At 37.0% G+C, this 25,659-nt stretch overlaps 4 protein-coding genes across 4 annotated transcripts; 1 reads left to right on the top strand and 3 right to left on the bottom strand.

Moving 5' to 3' along the window:
* LOC104092234 (CBL-interacting serine/threonine-protein kinase 6-like) lies at positions 1-1,771 on the bottom strand. Its single transcript, XM_009597765.4, has one exon. It carries the CDS (start codon positions 1,424-1,426, stop codon positions 128-130), a length of 1,299 nt encoding a protein of 432 aa, XP_009596060.1. The 5' UTR covers positions 1,427-1,771; the 3' UTR covers positions 1-127.
* A 3,979-nt stretch (positions 1,772-5,750) lies between these two features.
* Positions 5,751-6,657, top strand: LOC104092235 (uncharacterized). The gene is made up of 2 exons (XM_009597767.2): positions 5,751-5,884; positions 6,057-6,657. Exons 1-2 carry the CDS (start codon positions 5,751-5,753, stop codon positions 6,655-6,657), a joined length of 735 nt encoding a protein of 244 aa, XP_009596062.2.
* Positions 6,658-11,694: 5,037 nt separating this feature from the next.
* On the bottom strand, positions 11,695-12,840 carry LOC138901037 (uncharacterized mitochondrial protein AtMg00810-like). Its single transcript, XM_070188764.1, has one exon. It carries the CDS (start codon positions 12,838-12,840, stop codon positions 11,695-11,697), a length of 1,146 nt encoding a protein of 381 aa, XP_070044865.1.
* Positions 12,841-12,852: 12 nt separating this feature from the next.
* LOC108949205 (uncharacterized mitochondrial protein AtMg00820-like) lies at positions 12,853-13,164 on the bottom strand. Its single transcript, XM_018779013.1, has one exon. The coding sequence runs from the start codon at positions 13,162-13,164 to the stop codon at positions 12,853-12,855; it is 312 nt and encodes a 103-aa protein (XP_018634529.1).
* Between the last annotated feature and the right edge of the window lie 12,495 nt (positions 13,165-25,659).

Below are 25,659 nucleotides of genomic sequence, written 5' to 3'. Positions count from 1 at the left end.
TTCATGAAACTTTCTTGAGATTCAACCTCTAATAATTCTAACAACATGAAAATAACAAATAATCAACAATTCCCAATATAGGGAAATTTGAATCTGAATATTCTACACCCTTTTTATTTATATAACCTCAAGCAAGTGTAGAATTTCCAGTAGCTGATGTCCAAACAATATCCTTAAGTGCAGGTCTAAGCTCTTTGCTGCAGAATTGATTGTACTCCAAAGTATCACCACTTGCTTTTTTCACCTCCACAACAAGAAATGAAGATGTAACAGCAAAAATATCAGCAGAAATTCCTAATTTCCCTTTTCTCCCACTTTCTTGCCCTTGTAACCTAACACAAGAATCACTTTTTTTAATACTAAATCTTGAAGTTTTAGCCACTTCTTCTAGCTTTGATATCACACTACTTGCTGACTTTGTTGTTGCAAATCTCATTTGCTCCTTCTCCATCTTCTTCTTCTCTTCAAATAATGGCGATAAATCGAAACCTTCTGATAGAGAAATGATATGAAAAGCGTTTAACGTCTCTACTTCTTTTGCCTTTTCGACACAATTAATATCATCCCCAACTGAAAATTCTTCCTCCTCTTTGGTTTTTAAAATCTTTGGCATTGATTTTTTAAACCAAGTTGACTCCATAATCTTAGAAGTAGTGATTCTTGAATTCGGATTTGGATCCAACATCTTGGTTATTAATCTTCTAGCCTCTGATGAAAACCAAGGTGGACATTTGAAATCACCCCTGTAAATTTTTTTATACATAGCCATAATATTTTCATCTTGAAATGGTAAAAAACCAGCTAAAAGCACATAAAGAATTACCCCACATGACCAAATATCAGCTTTTGCACCATCATAGCCTTTTTTACCAATCACTTCAGGGGCTACATATGCAGGAGTTCCACATGTTGTATGTAATAGACCATCTTGTCTTAAATGGTCAGTAAATGCACTTAGCCCAAAATCTGTTACTTTGAGATTCCCTTCTTCATCTAACAACAAATTTTCAGGCTTTAGATCTCTGTGATAAACGCCACGGCTATGACAAAAGTCAATAGCCGAGATTAATTGCTGGAAATAGCCTCTAGCCACATCTTCCCTTAATCTCCCTTTGGCTATTTTTGCAAATAATTCACCCCCTTTAACGAACTCCATGGCGAAGTAAATCTTCGTTTTACTCGCCATGACTTCGTTAAGCTCAACGATATTAGGGTGTTTCACCATTTTCATAATGGAGATTTCTCGTTTGATTTGATCCATCATACCAACTTTAATCACTTTTTCTTTGCCCACAACTTTCATAGCCACACTTTTGCCATTTTGCACGTTACGTGCATGGTAAACTTTAGCAAAAGTTCCATGGCCTAAAAGGCGTCCGAGCTCGTATTTTCCGTACAAAGCCATGCATTTCTCCTCAGGTGCCATTTTTTGGAACAGAAAAAGATTTTGGATTAAATTTGTAAAAAAGAGGCTAAAGATTGAAAAGGGTCTCTGTTTCTGTAAAGAAAAAAGGAAATGGTTGACAAAAAGGGGGGAAACGGGTGATTGGTTCACCCGTCTTCGACGTGTTTCCGGTGGCAATTCCTGCCGCCGGCGACTGGTTTTTGGATTTTTCCGGCAGTCAAAAGGGGATCAGAAAACCGAGAGCCTCTCATCTCTCTGCATTCCCGAAAGAGAATTAGGGTAATTTTAGCTAGGGTTTACAAGAAAAAACCAGAGAATCAATGGTATTTTTTTCTTTGTTGTTTCTCTAATCTTTCTGAATGGAGGCCCTTAACATAAATTTATAGACAGGTCAAGGGTACAATCGTCATTTCTTACGGAAAATAGTTTTTACGATCCGATGGCTACGGTTTTGGCTGATTTGACACGTGTCGAGATCTGATGATGTTAAAGGGAATCTGAATGATATTTTAGGCAATTATAGAGTGACACGTGTACAGACAACTAGGACTCAGGTAGCTTGGCTTGATCAGTGACGTGAACAAGTTGGTCACTTCGAGGTTTGGTAATCTTATGACTATTTTACCCCTGCGTGGCGAATTGCCGCATTTGGCATATTATTCAATAATTTCAGGGTTTTAAAAAGTTAAATAGCTAAATATAAAGTAACTAAAATGGTTATGATTTGACTTTATAGGCTGAATTATTGAGGTTTTATTTCAAGGGTGCAGTTGTAAAATACTCCATTTGTTTCGATTCATGTGAACCTATTTTTTTTTTAATTTGTGCCAAAAAGAATTATCTCTTTCCTTATTTAGAAACAATTTACGTTTATGCAATGATTTATACTTACACAAAATATATGTGTTTTATTTTACACCACAAGTTTAAAAGTCTTCTCTTTTTTCTTAAACTCTGTGTCCAGTCAAATGGGTTCACATGAATTGAAACGGAAGAAGTAGAACATTTTTAGCCAAGATATTAAAATTAGTGGGTCTTACTTGATCTTTAGAAGGTTTGTTACGAAAATAAAAAAGTTACTAAAAAATTCAGTTCAAATACTAACAAATACTAGTATCTATTTCATATTATACTAATTTATGCTTGTTGTCCTATCTTATTTCAACCATCTAGTTTTGGAGTACGTGATTTTTTTACTCAAATTATATTTTAAAATTATATTAAAAATATGAAAAATCACACATTTGTAGATTAAAAAAAGTTTTAAAATATTGTATTTCTGTTAATATGCTGCATTTAAAAAAAAATGTTACTAAAGAATGACATTTTGATGTATTCCCTTTACTCTTTGAAATCAGGCGGGCAGGGGCGGAGTTAGGTGGGCGAAAGGAGGTTAAGCTGAACTCTTTTCGCACGAAAATTGCACTGTATATATAAACTCAAAATTTTTTACATACATATATTAGAGGTTAAATTTACTTAATTTTTTGCGTGTTAACTTTATTTATAGGGAATTCTACCTCCACAACTGCAAATGGGCAACAAGAATTAGAATCAATATATAACTTATTGAAATTTTTATTTTTATTTCTATATACCTCTATTTATATATTTATATAGAAGTTCTAGTTGTATTAGCTAGGTTTTCACCTTTTGATTTTCAACCTTTTTCTTTTTTGAATTTTCCGAAACTTAGAGCCAAAAGTTGAAGTACTTTAATACTATTGGTGGCAGATTGCAATAATTGAAATAATCATACTAGGGACAGGATTGTGACTGACAACGAGAGGGTTTGCTGACGTGTAATCTGGAATTTATCGCTCTCCTGTGGGTCCCACTAAATTAATCCTATAAATCTGAATCAGAGTAAAAATTAATTATTACAATATTAATAATAATGATTTAATAATATTATACCATTGAATTATTTCATGAATTTCACCTGTGGAGTCAATTGATTTTGTGGCGCTTTATAAAATTATTTTTAGTTTTATGATCATATTTTTTTTCCGCACATGAGGGATTTTTAATTTTACAAAATCTGTCTTTTATACATTAAGAATTTAAAAAGATTATTTCTTAATCTTAAAATTAAAAAAGGCATGATGTACAAATAGCCCGCTGAAACAGCTATACCTCTTTCTCTTTTCCCCTTTCTTTAATTCTATATTTTACATTAAAAACAAGGTGCTATATAAAATTCGATTTAAGCTTCTTATTTTATTTTTAATTGCACGTTAATTATCACAAAAATATTATGTTATATTTAAAATTATAGTTTTCATATATTTTTTTTATATTTCATGCTCAGTCAAACACCGTCGTATAAATTAAAACGAACAGAATATTATATTAGAATAATTCGATAGGTGGATTACTTATCTGTGTCTAATTGAGATTCTAAAATAAACAGCTAGTACTAATTAATGTGTTTCTATATTTATAGAGAAGCAGCTATTCACAATTTAATTTCCTGATGTATTTAGAAAAAGAATCTCAAACTTAATCCAATTATGTAGTTATTCTTATAGTAACACATTCATTTGGATGTTAACGAAGCACCTTCTCACCTAACAAATATCAATTTAATTCTTACCCAAGTTATTTGTTGTCCTAATTCTAGTCATACTAGTATTACCTTACATTTATAGTAATTTATTTCAGTCAGAAATTAAAATATAAAATTTAGTAAACTAATTATGTCTTGTATCCTAGAAAATTCATTTTACCTTTTTTTTGTTTGCTGCAGAAAATTCATTTTCTTTCTTGTAGCGAAAAAAGAGCCACTTACTCTAAATACCAAATACAAATGTCGAATTTTGTCTAAGATTTCTTTTACCTCTTAGAGACGAAAAAGAAAGCTACAATTCTTTATTTAAATCGAACAAATCGAAAAATCGAACCTAAAAAAAAGAAAAATTGAGTCATACCGAATTTAGTTATATTTGATATTGATATAATATTTTAATAAATTGATTATAAATGTATTGAACAAAAATATTTAAAAGTCGTACCAAATTACCTCTTTATTTAAATCGAACACCTCTTTCTTTTTTTCCCCTTTCTCTAACTCTAAGTAGGGTTTGGACATAAAAATGATAATTTTTGAAAAAAGTAGTATGTGGAGTTAAGCTAAAAAATAATATTTGAAATTTGAAATTATATTTAGACATGCATTTCACTTAAAATAATATTGTAATTTTGTGAGTGGAGAAAAAAAAACCGAACTTTTTTGAAAAGTGGTCAAAATTTTATGGACAAACAGATTTTTGAAAAAAAAAAATTTAAAAAGAAAAAAAGTTTTATGGACAATCCGGACCTAAAATTTACATTAAAAACTTGTATATAATATGATTTAAGGTTCTTATTTTATTTTTAATTGCACATTATTTGTCACAAAAATATCATGCTATATTTAAAGTCATAATATTCATATGTCTTATGTTTTAATTTTATATATATATATATATATATATATATATATATATATATATATATATATATATATATATCATACTAAGTCAAACACCGCCATATAAATTTTAACAGATGAATTATTATACTAGAAAAAATAGATAGGTGGATTATTTATCTGTCTCTAATTGAGATTTTAAAATAATAACTAGTACTAATTAATGTGTTCTTATATTTATAGCAAATACATCTATTCACAATTTAATTTCTTAATATATTTAGAAAAAGAAGATTAAACCTAGTCCAATTATGAAGTTATTCTTATAGTAACACATTCATTTAGATGTTAACAAAGCACCTTCTCACCTAACAATCTAATATTTACCCAAGTTATTGGTGGTCCTAATTGTAGTGGTACTTGTACCTTTCATTTATGGCAATTTATTTCAGTCAGAAATTAAAATATCAAATTTAGTAAACGAGTTATGTCTCGTATCCAAGAAAATTCATTTTCTTACCTTCTGTTATAAGAAATATCAAATTATGGTGGATGCCTACTCTTCCTCCATGATATTCATCTCAAATGCTTAATGACATATTTAATGACATATTTTCTATGTTTAATGACATATTCAATGACATATTTTCTTCACTTTTCATGCCTATATAAAAGCCTTGTAATAGATAGGAAAATACACACAATTGAAGAAGAAATAAGAATCTCTTCTCTCTTTCTCCATATATCTCTTAGCTTGTTTTCCTTGTTTCATATTGTTACTTTAAGTTATATTTTATAACACCTTATCAGCACGAGACTCTACCGTCTCAAAAAACTCTTTGAGAAGACTAAGGTATTACTTTTCTCCTCTTTTAATTATGACTAATATTATGAAAAGAAAGTTCGTTCCTTGAAATTTCAGGTAAGAACTATATGACATGGATGTTGGATGCTGAAATCCATTTAGATGCAATGGGTCTTGGAGATGCCATTAAAGATAGAAATAAAGCATCTACCCAAGACTGTGCTAAGGCCTTGATTTTCTTACGCCATCACCTTGATGAAGGGTTAGAAGATAGAATATCTCACAGTCAAAGATTCACTTGTTTTGTGGAATGGCTTAAAGGAAAGATATGACAACTTAAAGTTGGTCACTCTTCCACAAGCACGATATGATTGGGCTCATCTGAGACTCCAACACTTTAAGTATATTTCTGAATATAATTCTGCGATGTTCAGAATTATTTCTAAATTGAAACTCTGTGGAGATACTATCACTAATTATGATATGCTTGAAAAAATGTTCACAACATTTCATGCCTCCAATATGGTCTTGCAACAGCAGTACCAAGAGAAAGGTTTTAAGAAGTACTCTGAGTTGATTTCTCTTCTCCTTGTGGCTGAACGAAACAATGACTTGCTCACGAGAAATCACAAAAATCAACCCACTGGGTCTACACCATTGCCTGAAATGAATGAGGTGTATTCCCATAATTATAAGAGTGGAAAAGTTCGTGACCCTGTTCGTGGTCGTGGCCATGGCCAAGAAAGAAATTTTCCTAGTGTTAATCACCCCTCGAAGAAAAATAACCACCAAAAGTGGAAAGGGCCAAGGGCAAATGGTTTAGAAACTGAGTGTTATCGTTGTAGTGGAAAAGGACATTGGGCAAATATTTATCGCATACCAAAATATTTGGTTGAGCTTTATCAAGCATCTCTAAAGGATAAAGCTCCTGAAGCTAATTTTGTCTCCCACTTGGATGTGGCAGATTTGTTTGAGCACCCTGATGGAAAAATAAACCACTCGATCGGTGATGGATCTATGGTTAAAGATGATTGAGCATTTTGATTTTTATGTTTTCCTATTCGTAGTATCTAATGAATAAACATCTTATAATTTTTATTGCACTTAATAATACTTCTGATGTAGTTTTTAAAAATATATGTATTTTCTAAATTTCATAAATTTCACAAACAAGGAGTAATATCTAAGTAATTAGTGTCCTAGTCTCACTGATCTTTTACTTCCTTTTGATTTTCCTTTACGTTACTTTAATTCTCTTTAAGAAGAGGTTTACAAGCACCCTGGAACAACTTTTGTTACTTCACCCTTAAATTTTTTTTCATGTACTTATAATTGTATTATTTTTGCTGCGTAATTATTTGTATAATAATTAAAATTTGCTAGAAAATGCATTAAAATGTCACTATTGAATTATTGGTTTAACTTTATTTCTTTTCCCTTTTCTCTAAAAATACTAATATTTATTCATATACTTCTTTTGTATGTCAAACCATGGGAAACAAATATGGATATCTTTCAAAGCAAACTTGGATCAAAGTTCAATTATAAAAATATTTGCTTAATTGATTCATGTACTACACATACAATATTTAAAGAAAAGAAATATTTCTCTCATTTAAGTATGGGTAAGGCAGATGTTACTACAATTTTTGGTAGTAGTAATCTAATTGAAGGCTCTGGAAGAGCTAATATAACTCTGCCTAAGGGAACAATACTTATCATAGAGAATGCAATGTTCTCCTCCAAGTTCAAGAGGAACTTGTTGAGTTTTAAAGATATCCGTCGAAATAGATTTCATATTAAGACAATAGATGAGAATAATCTCGAATATCTCATCGTTACCAAGAATGTCTCTGGCCAGAAAAGGGTTTTTGAGAAGTTTCCATCTTTATCTTGTGCCCTGTATTGGACAAGAATTAGTGCAATTGAGGCACATTCTATCGTAAACCAAAAGGTTTCTTATTTCAATACTTTTGTACTTTGGCATGATCGATTGGGACATCCTGGATCAATTATGATGAGACGAATTATAGAGAACTCAAATGGACATCCATTAAAGAATTTAAAGATTCTTTTAAATAATGAGTTTTCTTGCACTTCTTGTTATCAAGGCAAGTTGATTATTAGACCATCACCAACAAAGGTTAGGATTGAGTCCCCTGCGTTTTTGGAACGTATACAAGGGGATATTTGTGGACCTATTCACCCACCTAGTAGGTCGTTTAGATATTTTATGGTCTTAATAGATGCATCTTCTAGATGGTCTCATGTGTGCCTATTGTCATCTCGCAACCTGGCGTTTGCAAAATTAATGGCACAAATAATTCGATTATGGGCACAGTTTCCCGATAATCCAATTAAGTCTATTCGACTTGATAATGCTGCTGAGTTTTCATCCCAAGTATTTAATGATTATTGCTTATCAATTGGGATAAAAATGGAACATCCTGTAGCTCATGTTCACACTCAAAATGACCTTGCAAAATCTTTGATTAAACGTCTGCAATTGATAGCAAGACCGTTACTCATGAAAATAAAATTACCCACTTCTGTTTGGGGTCATGCCATTTTACATGCGGCAATGCTAATTCGTCTCGGACCGATAAATTATCATAAATATTCCCCGTTGTAATTAGTTTTGGGTCATGAACCTAATATATCCCATCTAAGAATTTTTGGATGCGTTGTATATGTGCCTGTAGCACCGCCATATCGCACCAAGATGGGTCCCCAAAGAAGGTTAGGAATATATGTTGGGTTTGAATCGCCCTCCATTATTCGCTACCTCGAAACATTAACGAGAGATTTATTCACTGCTCGATTTGCAGATTGTCGATTCGATGAGGCATTTTTCCCAAAATTAGGGGGAGAAATTGGTGAAATCAAACGGGAAATTTCGTGAAAAAATACATCATTATCTTATCTTGATCCACATGCCTCTATTTGTGAAAAAGAGGTGCAAAAGATTATCCATTTGCAGAAAATAGCAAATCAAATGCCAGATGCATTTACAGATCTGAAAAGGATGACGAAATCACATATCCCTGCAGAGAATATTCCAATCTATATTGATGTCCCTGTTGGACAATCTTCTAGTGTCATAGCTAATGAGTCAAAAGCACGCCTAAAGCGTGGCTGGCCGTTGGGTTCTAAGGATCGAAATCCTAGAAAAAGGAAAATAAATGATCAATATGATACTACAAATGAGTCTCATAAAGAAACCCATGATTTAACCAATCCTGAAATTCATGAGGAAATCAATGAGCCTGAAACTCAAGAAAATAAGGAACTATCAATAAACCCAATTGATATTGAGACAGATTTGAATCGATTGAATATAGTTGTGGATTATGTATTTGCATATAATGTTGCATCTAGCATTATGCAAGATAATGAGGATCTTGAACCTCAATCCGTTGGAGAATGTCGACAAAGACGTGATTGGCCAAAATGGCAAGAAGCAATCCAATCTGAGTTGGATTCACTTGCGAAACGTGAAGTTTTTGGGTCTGTAGTCCAAACACCTAATGGTGTTAAACCTGTTGGCTATAAATGGGTCTTTGTACGTAAAATGAATGAGAAAAATGAGGTACAAAGATATAAGGCACGCCTTGTTGCAAAAGGATTTTCACAAAGGCCTGGTGTCGATTATGAAGAGATGTATTCTCCTGTTATGGATGCTATAACATTCCGTTATCTTATTAGTCTTGCTGTCTATGAAAAACTTGGCATGCATTTAATGGATGTGGTTACAGCCTACCTTTACGGCTCACTTGATAATGAGATATACATGAAAATTCCCGATGGATTTAAAATGCCTGACGCATATAATTCAAAGTCAAGGAAAATGTTTTCAATCAAATTGCAAAGATTTTTGTATGGTCTAAAGCAATCAGGAAGAATGTGGTATAACCGCCTTAGTGAATATTTATTAAAGGAAGGTTATATAAATGATGCCATATGTCCATGTGTTTTTATAAAGAAAACAACATCAGAGTTTGTTGTACTTGCCGTATATGTTGATGACATAAACCTTATTGGAACTCCTACAGAACTCCAAAAGGCAATTGATTATTTAAAGAAGGAATTCGAGATGAAAGATCTCGGAAAGACAAAATTATGTCTCGGTTTGCAAATTGAACATTTGGCAAATAGGATTTGTTTTCATCAATCTGCCTATATATAAAAGGTATTGAAATGGTTTTACATGGATGGAGCACATCCATTAAGTACTCCGATGGTTGTTCGATCACTTGATGTGAATAAGGACCCGTTCCGACCTCAAGAAAAGAATGAAGAGTTTCTTGGTCCTGAAGTACCATATCTTAGTGCAATTGGTGCACTAATGTATCTTGCTAACACTACAAGGCCTGACATAACTTTTTCAGTTAATGTCTTAGCAAGATATAGCTCTGCTCCTACAAGGAGACATTGGGATGGAATCAAACACATATTGCGGTATCTAAAAGGGACTACCGATATGGGCTTATTTTATGGCAATGATTGCAGTCCCGATCTTGTTGGTTATGCCGATGCTGGGTATTTATCTGACCCACACAAGGCTCGATCTCAAACAAGTTATGTGTTTACATGTGGAGGCACTGCAATATCTTGGCGATCGACTAAGCAATCAATCGTGGCTACTTTATCTAATCATGCTGAGATAATTGCTATTCATGAAGCAAGTCGAGAATGTGTATGGTTGAGCTATGTAATACACCTAATTCGAGACAAATATGGTTTGAAGTGTGACAAACTACCCACAATTTTGTATGAAGACAATGCAGTATGCATAGCTCAATTGAAGGGAGGATTCATAAAAGGAGATAGAACAAAACACATTTCACCAAAGTTATTTTTCACACATGATCTTCAAAAGAATGGTGATATCGGTGTGCAACAGATCCGTTCAAGTGATAATATGGCTGATTTGTTCACCAAATCTCTACCAACGTCAACCTTCAAGAAACTAGTGTACAAGATTGGGATGCGAAGGCTCAAGGATGTGAATTGATGCTCTCATCAGGGGGAGTTAATACGCGGTGTACTCTTTTTCCCTTACAAGATTTTGTCCCACTGGGTTTTCCTTGCAAGGTTTTAATGAGGCAACCAAAAAGCGTATTCCTAAACATGTGTACTCTTTTTCCTTCACTAGGATTTTTTTTCTAATAAGGTTTTAACGAGACACATTATCTATGGACATCCAAGGGGGAGTGTTATAAGAAATATCAAATTATGGTGGATGTCTACTCTTCCTCCATGATCTTCATCTCAAATGCTTAATAACATATTCAATGACATATTTTCTTCACTTTTCATACCTATATAAAGGCCTTGTAATAAATAGGAAAATACACATAATTGAAGAAGAAATAAGAATCTCTTCTCTCTTTCTCCATATATCTCTTAGCTTATTTTTCTTGTTTCATATTGTTACTTTGAGTTATATTTTATAACACCTTATCTTTTTTTATGTATGCAGAAAATTCATTTTCTTACTTGTAGCTAAAAAGGTGCCACTTACTCTTAATACCAAATACAAATGTCGACTTTAGTCTAAGATTTCTTTTACCTCTTAAAGACAAAAAAAGAAAATTGCAATTCTTTATCCTAGTGGAACAATTTGAAATTATCGAATCGAATAAATAGAAACCAAAAAAAAGAAGATTGAATCATAACGAATTTAATTAGATATGGTATTGTTAAAATGGAGATGTGGACTGTCGCCATTGATGGAGAAGAAGCAAGCTCGAGGATGAAGAAGATTAGAGCAAGAGAGAGAGAAAGAAAGCAATTCTCAGTATTTCTTATTAACCAACTCAAATGTACTGTACAATGCTATATTTATACAAAGGGATTAATCAGCTAACTAACTTCTCTAACTACCTATTTATTACAAATTAACAGCTCATTTATAGCTCACTGACAGCTAACTGTTTCCTAACTAATCTTCTAGAAGTGTACTTCCTTAAATAGCACTCTGTACAACTACTCACATCTGATCTAATATTTCAACACTCCCCCTCAAGTTGAGAATAAAAAAATGTTCTTACTTCCCAATTTGGATAACAGTTAGGCATGTTGCTGATGTCCCAAGGCTTTAGTTAGTATGTCAGCTGGTTGTTCTTGACTAGATATATGTGAAGTTCTGATAAGCCCCTTTTGACTTTTTTCTCTCAAGAAATGACAATCTATCTCTATGTGCTTTGTCCTCTCATGATACATGGGATTAGATATAATTTGCAATGCTGCTTTATTATCACAATACAAATCTATAGGCATCTGCAAATCTATCTGCAATTCTCTCAACAATCCACTAAGCCAAACCAGTTCTGCAACTGTATGTGCCATGCTTCTATACTCAGCTTCTACTGAGCTTCTGGAGATAGTATTTTGTTTCTTTGCCTTCCAAGAAATAAGAGATTCTCCTAGTTTGATGCAGTATCCTGTTATTGATTTTCTTGACATTGGGCAGGATGCCCAATCTGAGTCACATAAGGCTTTTATTTGCTGGCTGCTTCTGCTAGACATTAGGATGCCAAGACCTGATTGTTTCTTTATATATCTCACCACATGTAGTGCAGCTTCATAGTGAGACTTCTTTGGAGCATGCATAAACTGACTTAAGCTTTGAACAGCATATGAGATATCTGGTCTGGTGATAGTGAGGTACAATAACTTCCCAACTAGCTTTTGAAATCTCCCCCTGTCTTCTAGTATCTCATCAGTAGTATTGGTAGTCACACAAGCATCAAAATTCACACTTGTTAGTTTTAAATTTTGCTCCATTGGAGTCTCTTTTGGCTTTGATCCTCCCAATCCTACTTCGGAAATCATCTCAAGAGCATATTTCCTTTGTGACATCAAGATGCCTTCAGCAGACCTGGCAAACTCTATCCCCAAGAAGTACCTCAATTCCCCAAGGTCCTTCATTTTGAAACTCCGGTGAAGTGTGTTTTTAGCATGCTGAATTTCTTCCATATTTTTTCCTGTTACAAGTATATCATCCACATACACAAGTACAAGAACAAACTTATACTTAGTGAATTTAGTAAACAAGGAGTAGTCATGCTTGCTTTGACAAAAACTAAAATTCAGAAGAGCTTGAGTTAGTTTCAGATTCCATTGTCGTGATGCCTGTTTCAGGCCATATAGAGATTTAAGTAGCCTACATACCTTATGCTCTCCCTGGATACTAAATCCATGTGGCATTGTCATGTACACCTCTTGTTAAAGATCCCCATTGAGAAAGGCATTATGGACATCCATCTGATAAACTGGCCAGTGTTTAAGAGTTGCAGTATCAACAACTGCTATGACAGTAGTGAGTTTAGCAACAGGAGAAAAAGTGTCATGAAAATCTAGATTTTCTTGTTGTGTATAGCCTTTGGCAACTAATCTAGCCTTAAATCTTCCTACTGTACCATGTGCATTATACTTGATTTTATACACCCACTTACACCATATAGGGACCTTGCCTGCAGGTAAATCAACTACTGCCCAAGTGTGATTTTGTTCCAGAGCCTCAATCTTAAGATTCATTGCTTCAACCCATCTCTCATCCTAACAGCTTGAGATAAGGTAGAGGGTTCTGTATCTGAAGAGAAGGAGGCAATAAAAGATTGAAAATGAGCAGGTAGGTGTGAATAGGAAACAAGCTGTTGTATAGGGTAAGCAAAGGAAGTAGAAGGAAAAGGAGGATGTACATAGTATGTGAGCCAGATGGAAAGGTTAAGAGGTCTGTCTGATCTTATGGGTGGATCAAGTATAGGTTCAGGGGAAGGAATGGAAGTAGTAGTGTGAGGAGGCAAAGGAGAAGGTGTAGAAGAAGGAGATGAGTGATTCAGGGAAGTTGATGCTGAATCCATCAGGGAAGGGAGTTCAGGATTAATGAGTGGTTCAGGTGCTGATAAAGAATCAATAAAAGTCTCAGAGAAAGAGTCAGGTGTAGACAAAGTAGGAAAAGACATGGAAGGAGAATTGAGTGTGGAATTTGTGGAGGATAGGAACTGAGACTTTGGGTGTTTAAAAGGAAAGATATGTTCCTTAAAGACAACATCTCTATTGACAAAACAACTTCCCAGATTCAATGTCAAGCAGCCTATAACCTTTATGAGTGGAGGAGTATCCCATAAAGATGGCAGGAGAAGATTTTGGAGAGAAATTGTCACTGTAATTGGTCTTTGTGGCATAGCAAAGGCACCCTATAGTTCTCATATGGCTAAGGGTAGGTGCTGAAACATGGAATAGCTCGTAAGGAAACTTTCCTTTCAAAATAACACTAGGCAATCTGTTGATAATATATGTAGCTGCCAGAATGCACTCACCCTAGTATTTCAAGGGTATGTGTGCTTGAAATCTTAAGGCCCTCCCAACTTCAAGAAGATGCCTATGCTTTCTTTCCACCACTCCATTTTTCTGTGGAGTGTGGACACAACTACTTTGGTGAACGATGCCTTTAGATGTGAAGAGAGTAGAACAAGGATCATTAAAGAATTCATGACCATTGTCAGATCTAAAGGTCTTAATAGTGGTAGAAAATTGGTTTTGTACAAGTTGAATAAAATCATTCAAGACAACAAATACATCACTTTTCAACCTTAACAGAAAAGTGCATGTCATTCTAGAGTAATCATCAACAAGAGTGCGAAAATATCTAAAATCATTATAGGTGCAGACCCTATATGGTCCCCATACATCCATGTCACGTCCCGAACCTGGGGGCGAGACCGGCACCGGGTGCCTCACCTAACCTAGCGTACCAACTTGCGACTAAGGGATTCTGAACATATAATCTCATAATTTGACCATGAGACCACATTGCAAGACAATTTGTGAAGCAAAATATAAAACTGAACGGAAACTAGCACTGACTAAACATCAATCTAAAGCTGGGCCGACAAGGCCGTCATAACTACTACAACTGACAAACCAACAAAATATAGATACCAGTCCTACAAGCCCAACATATTGAACTAGCTGACATGATATGTCTATAAGCCTCTACTGATAGATATATTGTGATCGGAACAGGACCCCGACCTACCCATAACATATATACATACAGAAGATGTACACAAAACCCTAGACCCGATAACTCCGAAGGACGTGGAGCTCACCGATCAGGCTGAACTCGGGAAACTCCTACTGAGGAGGTCTACCTGTCTATCTATCTGAACTTGCACGCATAAAATGCAGCGTCCCCAGAAAAAGGACGTCAGTACAAAATAATATACCGAGTATGTAAGGCAATAACATAACTGAAAGCTGAAACTGAACTGATAATATAATAACTGAAAGTAACTGTGAGTCAAAGATGATGTGGAGATATACTTACCTGCTGATACTGACTCAACTCCTTCAATATAGTTAGTAAAATAAATGTCTGGCACCTATAAGGCTCGGTATGTGTAACTGCTCGGCCGTAGTAGGCTCGCTCATAAGCACTCGGCCATACTAGGCTCTGTATCCCGACCATCCTGGGCTCGCTCATAGGCTCTCGGCCATGGTAGGCTCGGTATATAACTTACCATCTGATCAGAGGTTGCCCAATAGGGGCCTGCCCATTGATTATAGCTCGATGGTGGTGAAAATACTGTAATACTGTATATATATATATATATATATATATATATATATATATATATATATATATAGACCCTCTCCTCTCCTGACTGGAAGAAAATAGTACTTAACTGAATATAAAGTCCCGATAAGGGAGAATACTGTAACTTCTGAGACTAGGATAATGTGAATAAATTCAAGAATACGAACTTCTCTTTATGTCTTGTTATCAAACATATGTAGTTACGGGATCATGCCAAAATGAAAGAAAGGTTTAGCCTTAACATACCTTATCACAATCTTTCCAATCACCAAGTTGAACTCGCCTCTTTGCACCTTAATCTACAACAACAATAATAATACTATCATTAAGTTACGAAAGGTACAACTATCGCACAACGAACGACAAACTTATTTTGTATTAAAATGGGCAGCATCTCCGCTATATTTCTTACTTCCTCCAAATTCAAGATAACACCAACAACACAAGAACGCAACAATAACAACATATATACATTATTTTCCAACCTTATATACACCACAAAATACTACAAAACAGCCCAACACACCCCAATCTCTTCATACACAAAACGACCACCGTAGTAGTGTCAAATAGCCCGAAAACATTACAACGAACGACTAGACCACCACCCTGCATTTATGTGGTGTTTATCCTCACCCTTCCTCCTCCAAAACCCCACAAAATAGTAGTAAAACATGCAACCCAACATCAACACAAAATAGTCCACAAAAAAGTCCAAAAAATAGTCCGCTACAAGTGAATAACTCGAACTCACGGCTTCCGATCACCGCCCCGTGAATTCTTACAAATATAGAACGACTTACCATGAATTTACAGCAGAAAATAATGGATGAAATAGAGCAGTAAACTTACCTTATTTTTTGCATAACTCAACTCCTATCTTGGCTCTTCAAACTCTAGGTTTTACCTCCAATTAGAACTTGAAAGGGAGAGAAAATCAATTGGGGTTTGTGGGCAATTTTTTAGAGGATTTTTGCAGAGTTTATGTCTGGTTATTATGCCCTATTAACAGTCTAATATATGAAGGAGATAAGCCTTTAAAAATTCCTCTTTGGACTACCCGAAATGGCCCATTTTTGGACTCTCATTTAAGCAAGTAGGTGACAGTCTGAGCAGTCTCGCAAAAATGCCCATATCTCTCTACTCCGATATTATATTGACAAACGGTTTAATGCGTTAGAAAATAGACTTATAGATATTCAATTTGATGGGTGGAACACCCCATAACTCGATGTATATTGGGAGAAAATCGCAGTTACATATGACCCAAAGTTTCAGTAAAATTTATGAACGTAACTTATGATGACTTTCATCGACTTTTGTACCACAACTCGCTTGACTTCAAAACATAACACACGACTATCATACGACTAACATAACTCATAACATAACATCCTTATCATGTTAATCACCCTAGTCTCACCCCAAAAGTACATGTTATAACATTCCCAACTTGTCAACTTTCGACGAAACATTATTTTCTTCAATTCCTTTAGCTTCTGAACCTTCCAACCCTCTTTGTACTTGTTGTTCATGATCTTCAATATTTGTAACCTCTGAGGTAACTTACTTTATATATTTTCAAATATGATCTCATTTTTGGTCCTACATTAGTTTCTCACGGCGCACTTTTACGTACAAAAATATAGGGTGTAATATCATTTCCCCATTGGGAGCATTCGTCCTCGAATGTTTACTCTTAGAGACTTTGAAAATATTTTGCCAGAGTCTCCTCCGTACACTAGACTAAAACCAACTTGCACGCAGCCAGAAAATATACTATGCATGCCACACATGGCCAATGTCTATAAATAGCAACCCTTTGCCTCACACAGCTGTAAATCATAAATACTGAAAGTCAAGAAATAAGAGCTTACCTGATGACCTACTAGCCTGAATAGAGCTGTGCTGTAGCATCCCATCTCGAGCCATATCTTCAGTTTGAAATAGGTGGGGGTATTTAGACTTTATTTCTTCCTCCGTTTCCCACATCATCTCTTCCACATTCTTGCTTCTCTATAAAATCTTCACGGAGGCAACCTTCTTATTTCGTAGCTTGCGGATTTGTCGATCTAGGATGGCAACTGGAATTTCCTCGTATGAAAAGTCCTCCGTAATATGTACATCATCCGTGGGCACGACTCTGGTAGGATCGCCAATGCACTTTCGTAGCATAGATACATGAAAAATCGGATGGACTGACTCCAATTTTGAGGGCAATTCTAACTCATAAGCTACTTAGCCCACTCTCTGAATGATCCTATAAGGCCCAATATACCATGGGCTATGCTTGCCTTTCTTTCCAAACCTCATCACGCCCTTCATAGGTAATACCTTTAAGAATACCCAGTCATTAATCCCGAACTCTAAGTCTCGTTATATGACTTCTGATGACTCTGAGCTGTTAACAGGCGCTCCCGAATAAGATTTACTTTCTCTACGGCCTGTTGAACCAGGTCTAGCCCATGTAACCTAGATTCTCCAACATCAAACTACCTATAGGAGATCTGCACTTATGCCCATACAAAGCCTCGTACGGAGCCATCTGGATACTGTAGTGGTAACTGTTATTATATGCAAACTCGACAAGAGGTAGATTTTCATCCCAACTTCTTTTACAATCCAACACACATGCTCGTAACATATCCTCGAGCGTCTGAATTATGCGCTCGGCTTGTCCATCAGTCTGTGGATGAAAAGCTGTGCTGAGATTCACCTGAGTCCCTAGACCTCTCTGAAATGACCTCCAAAAATGTGCTGTAAATTGGGCCCCACGGTCAAATATAATAGATACGGGTACTCCGTGTAGCCTCACTATCTCCTTAATATATAACTTTGCATAATCTTTTGCTATATATGTAGATCTGACAGGTAGAAAATGAGCTGATTTCGTGAGCCTATCGACTATCACCCATATAGAATCGAACTTACGATGATAACGAGGTAAACCAATGACAAAGACCATGTTTATCGCCTCCCATTTCCATGTCGAGATCTCTATAGTTTGCATTAGCCCTTCGGGCTAATGATGCTCTACCTTCACCTGCTGCCAACTAGGACACTGGACGACAAACTCATCAATGTTCTTCTTCATATCGTTCCACCAGTACACATCCTTAATGTCATGATACATCTTCGTCGACCCAGGATGAATGGAGTACCACGAATAATATGCCTCTGATATAGTCCTGTCTCGTAGCCCTGCTACATCTGGAACACACAAACAAACCATGTATCTGAGAACCCCATCTCCCTTGAGCTCTAACAACGACTTCTTCTGCTGTAGAACTCGCTCTCTCAACTCGACAAACTCTGGGTCCTCATACTGTCTTTCCTTGACTTCAGCTATGAGAGATGATTTTGCAGTGTTTTGGAGTACAACTCCACCATCGTCAGAATCTACTAACCGAACCCCCAAACAAGCCAATTGATGAATCTCTCTAGTTAATTGTCTTTTCTCGACCTCTACATGTGCTAAGCTACCCATAGATCGGTGACTTAAGGTATCTACTACAACATTAGCTTTCCCTGGATGGTAGAGAATGTTAACATCGTAATCTTTCAATAACTCAAGCCATCGCCTCTATCGCAAATTCAACTCTTTTTGCTTGAAGATATATTGCAGGCTTTTATGATCTGTAAATACATCAACATGAACACCATATAAATAATGTTGCCATATCTTAAGTGCATGAACAACCACAGCTAACTCGAGGTCGCGGGTTGGATAATTCCTCTCGTGCTTCCTTAACTGCCTTGAAGCATACGCAATTAATTTCCCATGTTTCATCAGGACACATCCTAAACCGACACCTGAGGCATCACAATACACGGCATAAACCTTTGGACCCTCTGGAAGTGTTAGAACTGGTGCTGAGGTCAACCTATTCTTAAGATCTTGGAAACTCCGCTCGCAAGCCTCCATCTACTGAAACTTAGTTACTTTCTGCCTCAACTTCGTCAATGGTGCCGAAAGGGAAGAAAACCCCTCTACGAACCTCCGGTAGTATCCTGCTAAGCCTAGAAAGCTATGAACCTCTGTCGGAGTGGTAGGTCTAGGTCAAGATTTCACGGCCTCAATCTTCTAAGTGTCTTACCTTTATACCTTCATCAGATACAATATGCCCCAAGAATGCTACAGACTTCAACCAGAACTCACATTTAGAAAACTTAGCATACAACTTACGATCACGGAGGGTTTGGAGTACCACTCGCAGGTGGTCCGCATGCTCATCCTTTGAACTTGAATAAACCAGAATATCATCAATAAATACTATCACGAACAGATCTAAAAATGGCCGGAATAGGCTATTCATCAAGTCCATAAATACGGCGGGTGCATTCATCAACCCAAAGGACATGACAAGGAACTCGAGTGGCCATATCGGGTCATGAAGGCTATCTTCGGAATATCTTTCTCCCGAACTCTGACCTGGTGGTATCCCGACCTCAAATCTATCTTTGAAAAGAATTTAGCCCCCTGCAACTGATCAAACAAGTCATAGATCCTTGGAAGTGAATAGTTATTATTAATAGTTACCTTGTTCAGCTACCTATAATCGATACACATCTTCAACGAGCCATCTTTATTCCACACAAATAGTACCGGTGCACCCCAAGGTGAGGTATTGGGCCTGATGAAACCTTTCTCCAGCAAATCTTTTAATTGCTCCTTCATCTCCTTCAATTCGGCAGGTGCCATTCTATACGGAGGGAAGGATATTGGTTGAGTTCCTAGAAGTAAATCGATGCTAAAATCAATCTCTCGCTCTGGAGGAATACCTGGAAGCTCATCTGAAAACACATCTGCGTACTCTTTGACTAGGGGAATAGACTGAAGTGTAGGTATCTCAACATCTGCATCTCTAACTCACACAATATGATAAATGCACCCTTTTGCGATCATTTTCCTCGCCTTCAGATAGGAAATAAATCTACCTCTGGGTGTCGCTGTATTACTTACCCATTCAAGGACTGGCTCACCCGAAAAATGAAATTTTGCTGCCTTTGCCCGGTAATCAACTGTGGCATAGCAAGCTGCCAACCAGTCCATGCAATGATAATATTAAAATCCATCATCTCTAGCTCAACTAGGTCGGCTGAGGTCTGACGACTACAAACTGTCACTATACAACCTAGGTAAACCCGTCTAGCAATAATCGGTTCTCCGGCCGGTGTAGATACAGCAAAAGGATCACTTAGTATTTCAGGCACTATACCAAACTTACCCGCAACAAATGGGGTAATATATGATAAAGTAGATCCTAGGTCTATCAAGGCATAAGCATCATGAGAGAAAATGGTCAATATACCTATCACAACGTCTAATGAAGACTCCTGGTCCTGTCGACCCGCTAAAGCATAGATACGGTTTTGATTACCACCTGAACTGGAACCTCTACCTATGCCTCGACCTCTACCAGCCGAAGACTGAGACTCGCGCCCTGAAGGATGCACAGACATAGATGATCCTGTTGCTGAACTCGTTGGTTGTGCCATACCCCCAGAATCTCTATTTGGGCAATCTCACATCATATGCCCCGGACGCCCACATGTATAACGAGCATCAGAACCTGCTCGGAATTGGCCCAAGTATCCTCTACCACAGATGTCACACCGCTGAGGAAATGACCATGTCTTCCTTGAACCTCGCTGTTACTACAAATCCGACGCCCGTGAGCTCTCACCTAGTCCTGACTAAGTATATCAGTCATACCTGTAACCCTGTAACTGAGGTGGCGGAGGCCTAGGTGGCCGTCTGAAGTACTGGGGCCTATAACTACCTTGAGACTGCTCTTGAGACCTGGGAAATCTCATCCTCTTACACTGCCCTTGCTCAGTCCTCTCTGTACCCTGCTGCCGACGCCTACCCCTTTCTATATTCTAAGTGAATGCCTGAATTCGGGAGATATCCATACTATTCTGCAATGCAGCGGTGGCACATGCCTCGGTCAACTCTGGGGCCAACCCTGCTATAAACCTGTGGATCCTATCCCGCGTAGTAGCAACTATGGATGGTGCATATCTGGCTAATGAGTCAAAACGGAGACTATACTCTCGAACACTCATATTGCCTTGCTTGAGGGCTAGAAACTGATCGACTCGAGCCTGTCGGATCTCCCGCGGTAAGTACTGGTCAATGAAGGCATCTAAAAAATTCTCCCAACTAGCTGGAGGTGCATCACGTGCCTTGGACCTCTCCCATCCCTCATACCAAAGGATGGCTATATCTCGGAGTCGAAAAGCTGCTAGCTCAACTGCCTCTTTCTCTGTGGCATGCATAACCCGAAAGATCCTGTGAAACTGATCTATGAAATCCTGCAGGTCCTCCCTCTAATCCGTCCCCGTGAACTTTGGGGGACTCAAAGCAATAAACTCTCAGAACCTTGAACTCTAAGACCCCTTAGAAGATCTTGCACTAGCTGATGCCTTAGCTTGTTGCCGGGTAGCTACCAACTGTGTCAACAAATGCACTGCACTTCTCATGTCCTGGTCTGATGGAAGTGTGGGGGGGGGGGAACTGGATATGCGGTAGCCCTAGGAATCTCCTCAGGTGGTGGAGGAGCCGGTAATGGCTGAGTGGGGGTCTCGCCCTGGGCCTTAGACTTGGACCCATCTACTGGGGGTACCCTGCTGGTCCCCTCACCTGTTGCTGCATCTCCCCTCTGGCTAGCCGTAGTCTTCCTAGTCACCGTCATCTGTGTATGCAACACCAACACGTAAGTTTAACTCAAATTTCCTATAACTCAGTTCTACATCACGATTTAGATTTGAAAGAAGGGTAACCAACTCCTAAATGCCCTGTAGCTCCCTGCTTATATAATGTGGTGCACAACACATCTATAAACAAGACCCTACTAGACACGGCTTGTAGACTCCCTAGGACAGAACTGCTCTGATACCAAGTTTGTCATGCCCCGAACCTGGGGGCGAGACCGGCACCCGGTGCCTCACCTAACCTAGTGTACCAACTTGCGACTAAGGGACTCTGAACATATAATGTCATAATTTGGCCATGGGACCACATTACAAGACAATTTGTGAAACAAAATATAAAATTGAACAAAAACTAGCATTGACTAAATATCAATATAAAGTTGGGTCGACAAGGTTGCCATAACTACAACAACTGACAAACCAACAAAATATACATACCAGTCCTACAATCCCAACATACTGCACTAGCTAATAGGATATGTATACAAGCCTCTACTGATAGATGTATTATGATCGGAATAGGGTCCCGACCTACCCATAACATATATACATACATACAAAAGATGTACACAAAACCCTAGACCCAATAACTCAGAAGGACGTGGAACTTACCGATCAGGCTGAACTCGGGAAATACCTACTGAGGAGGTCTACCTGTCTGTCTATTTGAACCTGCACGCATGAAATATAGCGTCCCCAGAAAAGGAACGTCACTACGAAATAATGTACCGAATATGTAAGGCAATAACATAACTGAAAGCTGAAACTGAACTGATAATATAATAACTGAAAGTAACGGGGAGTCAAAGATGATGTGGAGATATACTTACCTGCTGATACTGACTCAACTTCTTCAATATAGTAAGTAAAATAAATGTCCGGCCCTATAAGGCTCGGTACGTGTAACTGCTCGGCCGTAGTAGGCTTGCTCATAGGCGCTCGGCCATACTAGGCTCTGTATCTCGGCCATCCTGGGCTCGCTCATAGGCGCTCGACCATAGTAGGCTCGGTATATAACTTACCATCTGATAAGAGGTTGTCCAATAGGGGCCTGCCCATCGATTATAGCTCGATAGTGGTGAAAATACTGTAATATATATATATATATATATATATATATATATATATATATATATATATATATATATACCCTTTGCTCTCCTGACTGGAAGAAAATAATACTTAACTGAATATAAAGTCCCGATAAGGGAGAATACTGTAACTTCTGAGACTAGAATAATGTGAATAAATTCAAGAATACGAACTTCTCTTTATGTCTCGTTATCAAACATATGTAGTTACAGGATCATGCCAAAATGAAGGAAAGGTTTAGCCTTAACATACCTTATCACAATCTTTCCAATCACCAAGTTGAACTCGCCTCTTCGCACCTTAATCTACAACAACGATAATAATACTATCATTAAGTTACGAAAGGTACAACTATTGCACAACGAACGACAAGCTTATTTTGTATTAAAACGGGCAGCATCTCCCCTATAATCCTTACTTTCTCCAAATTCAAGATAACACCAATAACACAATAAAGCAACAATAACAACATATATACGTTATTTTCCAACCTTATATACACCACAAAATACTACAAAATAGCCCAACACACCCCAATCTCTTCATACACAAAATGACCACCATAATAGTGTCAAACAGTCCGAAAATGTTACAACGAACGACCAGCCCACCACCCTCCATTTATGTTGTGTTTCTCCATACCCTTTCTCCTCCAAAACTCCACAAAATAGTAGTAAAATACGCAGCCCAATAGCAATACAAAACAGTCCACAAAATAGTCCACAAAACAGTTCGCTACAAGTGAATAACTCGAACTCACGGCTTCCGATCACCGTTCCGTCAGTTCTTACAAATATAGAACGACTTACCATTTTACAGCAGAAAAAAATGGATGAAAGAGAGCAGTAAACTTACCTTATTTGTTGGATAACTCAGCTCCTATCTTGGTTCTTCAAACTCTAGATTTTACCTCCAATTAGAACTTGAAAAGGAGAGAAAATCAATTGGGGTTTGTGGGCGATTTTTGGGAAGATTTTTGCAGAGCTTATGTCTGGTTATTATGACCTATTATCAGCCTAATATATGAAGGATATAGGCCTTTAAAAAGTCCTCTTTGGATGACCCGAACTGGCCTATTTTTGGACGACCCAAACTGGCCCATTTTTGGACTCTCATTTAAGCAAGTAGGTGATAGTCTGCGCAGTCTCGAAACAATACCCATATCTCTCTACTCCGATATCGTATTGCCAAAAGGTTTAATGCGTTAGAAAATAGACTCATAGATATTCAATTTTATGGGTGGAACACTCCATAACTCTAAGTATATTGAGAGAAAATTGCAGTTACATTTGACCCAAAGTTTCAGTAAAACTTATGAACGCAACTTGTGATGACTTTCATCGACTTTTGTTCCACAACTCGCTTGACTTCTAAACATAACACACGGCTATCAAACGACTAACATAACTCATAACATAACCTCCTTATCATGTTAAGCACCCTAGTCTCACCCCAACAGTACATGTTATAATATTTCCAACTTGTCGACTTTCGACGAAATATTATTTTCTTCAATTCCTTTAGCTTCTAAACCTTCCAACCCTCTTTGTACTTGTTGTTCATGATCTTAAATATTTTTAAACTACGAGGTAACATGATTAACTTACTTTATATATTTTCAAAGATGATCTTATTTTTGGTCCTACATTAGTTTGCTCACGACACACTTTTACGTACGAAAATATAGGGTGTAACAATCCATGTGTATAAGCTCAAAAATATTAGTGGACTTAGTTGTGCTAATAGGAAATGGTAACCTAATTTGTTTAGCTAGTGGACATATATGACAATCACAATTATTGGATGTTGACAAATGATTTTTTACAATAGGAATTTTCTGTAAAACTATAGAGGGTACATGCCCTAATCTCTGATGCCACAAAGCAGTAGAGTGAGTTTTGATTGAGGAAGACAAGCATGTTGAAGCAGGAATAACAACATGTGTGAAAGGATTGAGTATGTACAGTCCACCCTGTAGTCTACCAATCCCCTTTACCATGCCACTGAAGAGGTCCTGAAATAGACAAAAATTTGGATAAAAAGTGACTGAACATTGTAATTCCTTAGTGTATTTAGACACTGATAAAAGATTGTATTTAAACTGAGGGATATAAAGCACATTGTGCAAAGTTTGGGTATTGGATATAGGACAGGACCCTGTATGAGTGATATTTGTACTATCTCCATTTGGCAAATGAACAGAGGTAGTACTACATGAGGAAACATGTAAGGGATTGGACAACAATTCTAAGGATGAAGCCATATGATTTGAGGCACCTGAATCAATAATCCAATAATTACATTTATTAGTAGATTTACCTGTCATATTGGCCATCTCAATTGCTTCAGGTTTTTTCCCCTTGTTCAACATCATGAGAATATGTTGGTACTGCTCAGGGGTAAAAACAGGTGCAACAGGTACTGCATTAGTAGGTCCAGCATTCCCGGTCTGAGTGTTCTGTGAATTCATGGTTCCTGCCTTCTGCAATTCCTCTTTGACATGCACATTTTGTGCCACAGTTGTAGAACCCTCATACACTCCCTTTTTTCTTATTAGTGAACTTGAACCCGGGTGGATAACCCACCAATTTGTAGCAAGTTTCTCTCGTGCGGCCCTTCAT

This window comes from Nicotiana tomentosiformis, chromosome 11 (genome assembly GCF_000390325.3).
Source record: "Nicotiana tomentosiformis chromosome 11, ASM39032v3, whole genome shotgun sequence".
NCBI lineage: Eukaryota > Viridiplantae > Streptophyta > Magnoliopsida > Solanales > Solanaceae > Nicotiana > Nicotiana tomentosiformis.
The sequence above is the reverse complement of the archived record's forward strand: the minus strand, read 5'-3'. Positions and strand labels throughout refer to the sequence as shown.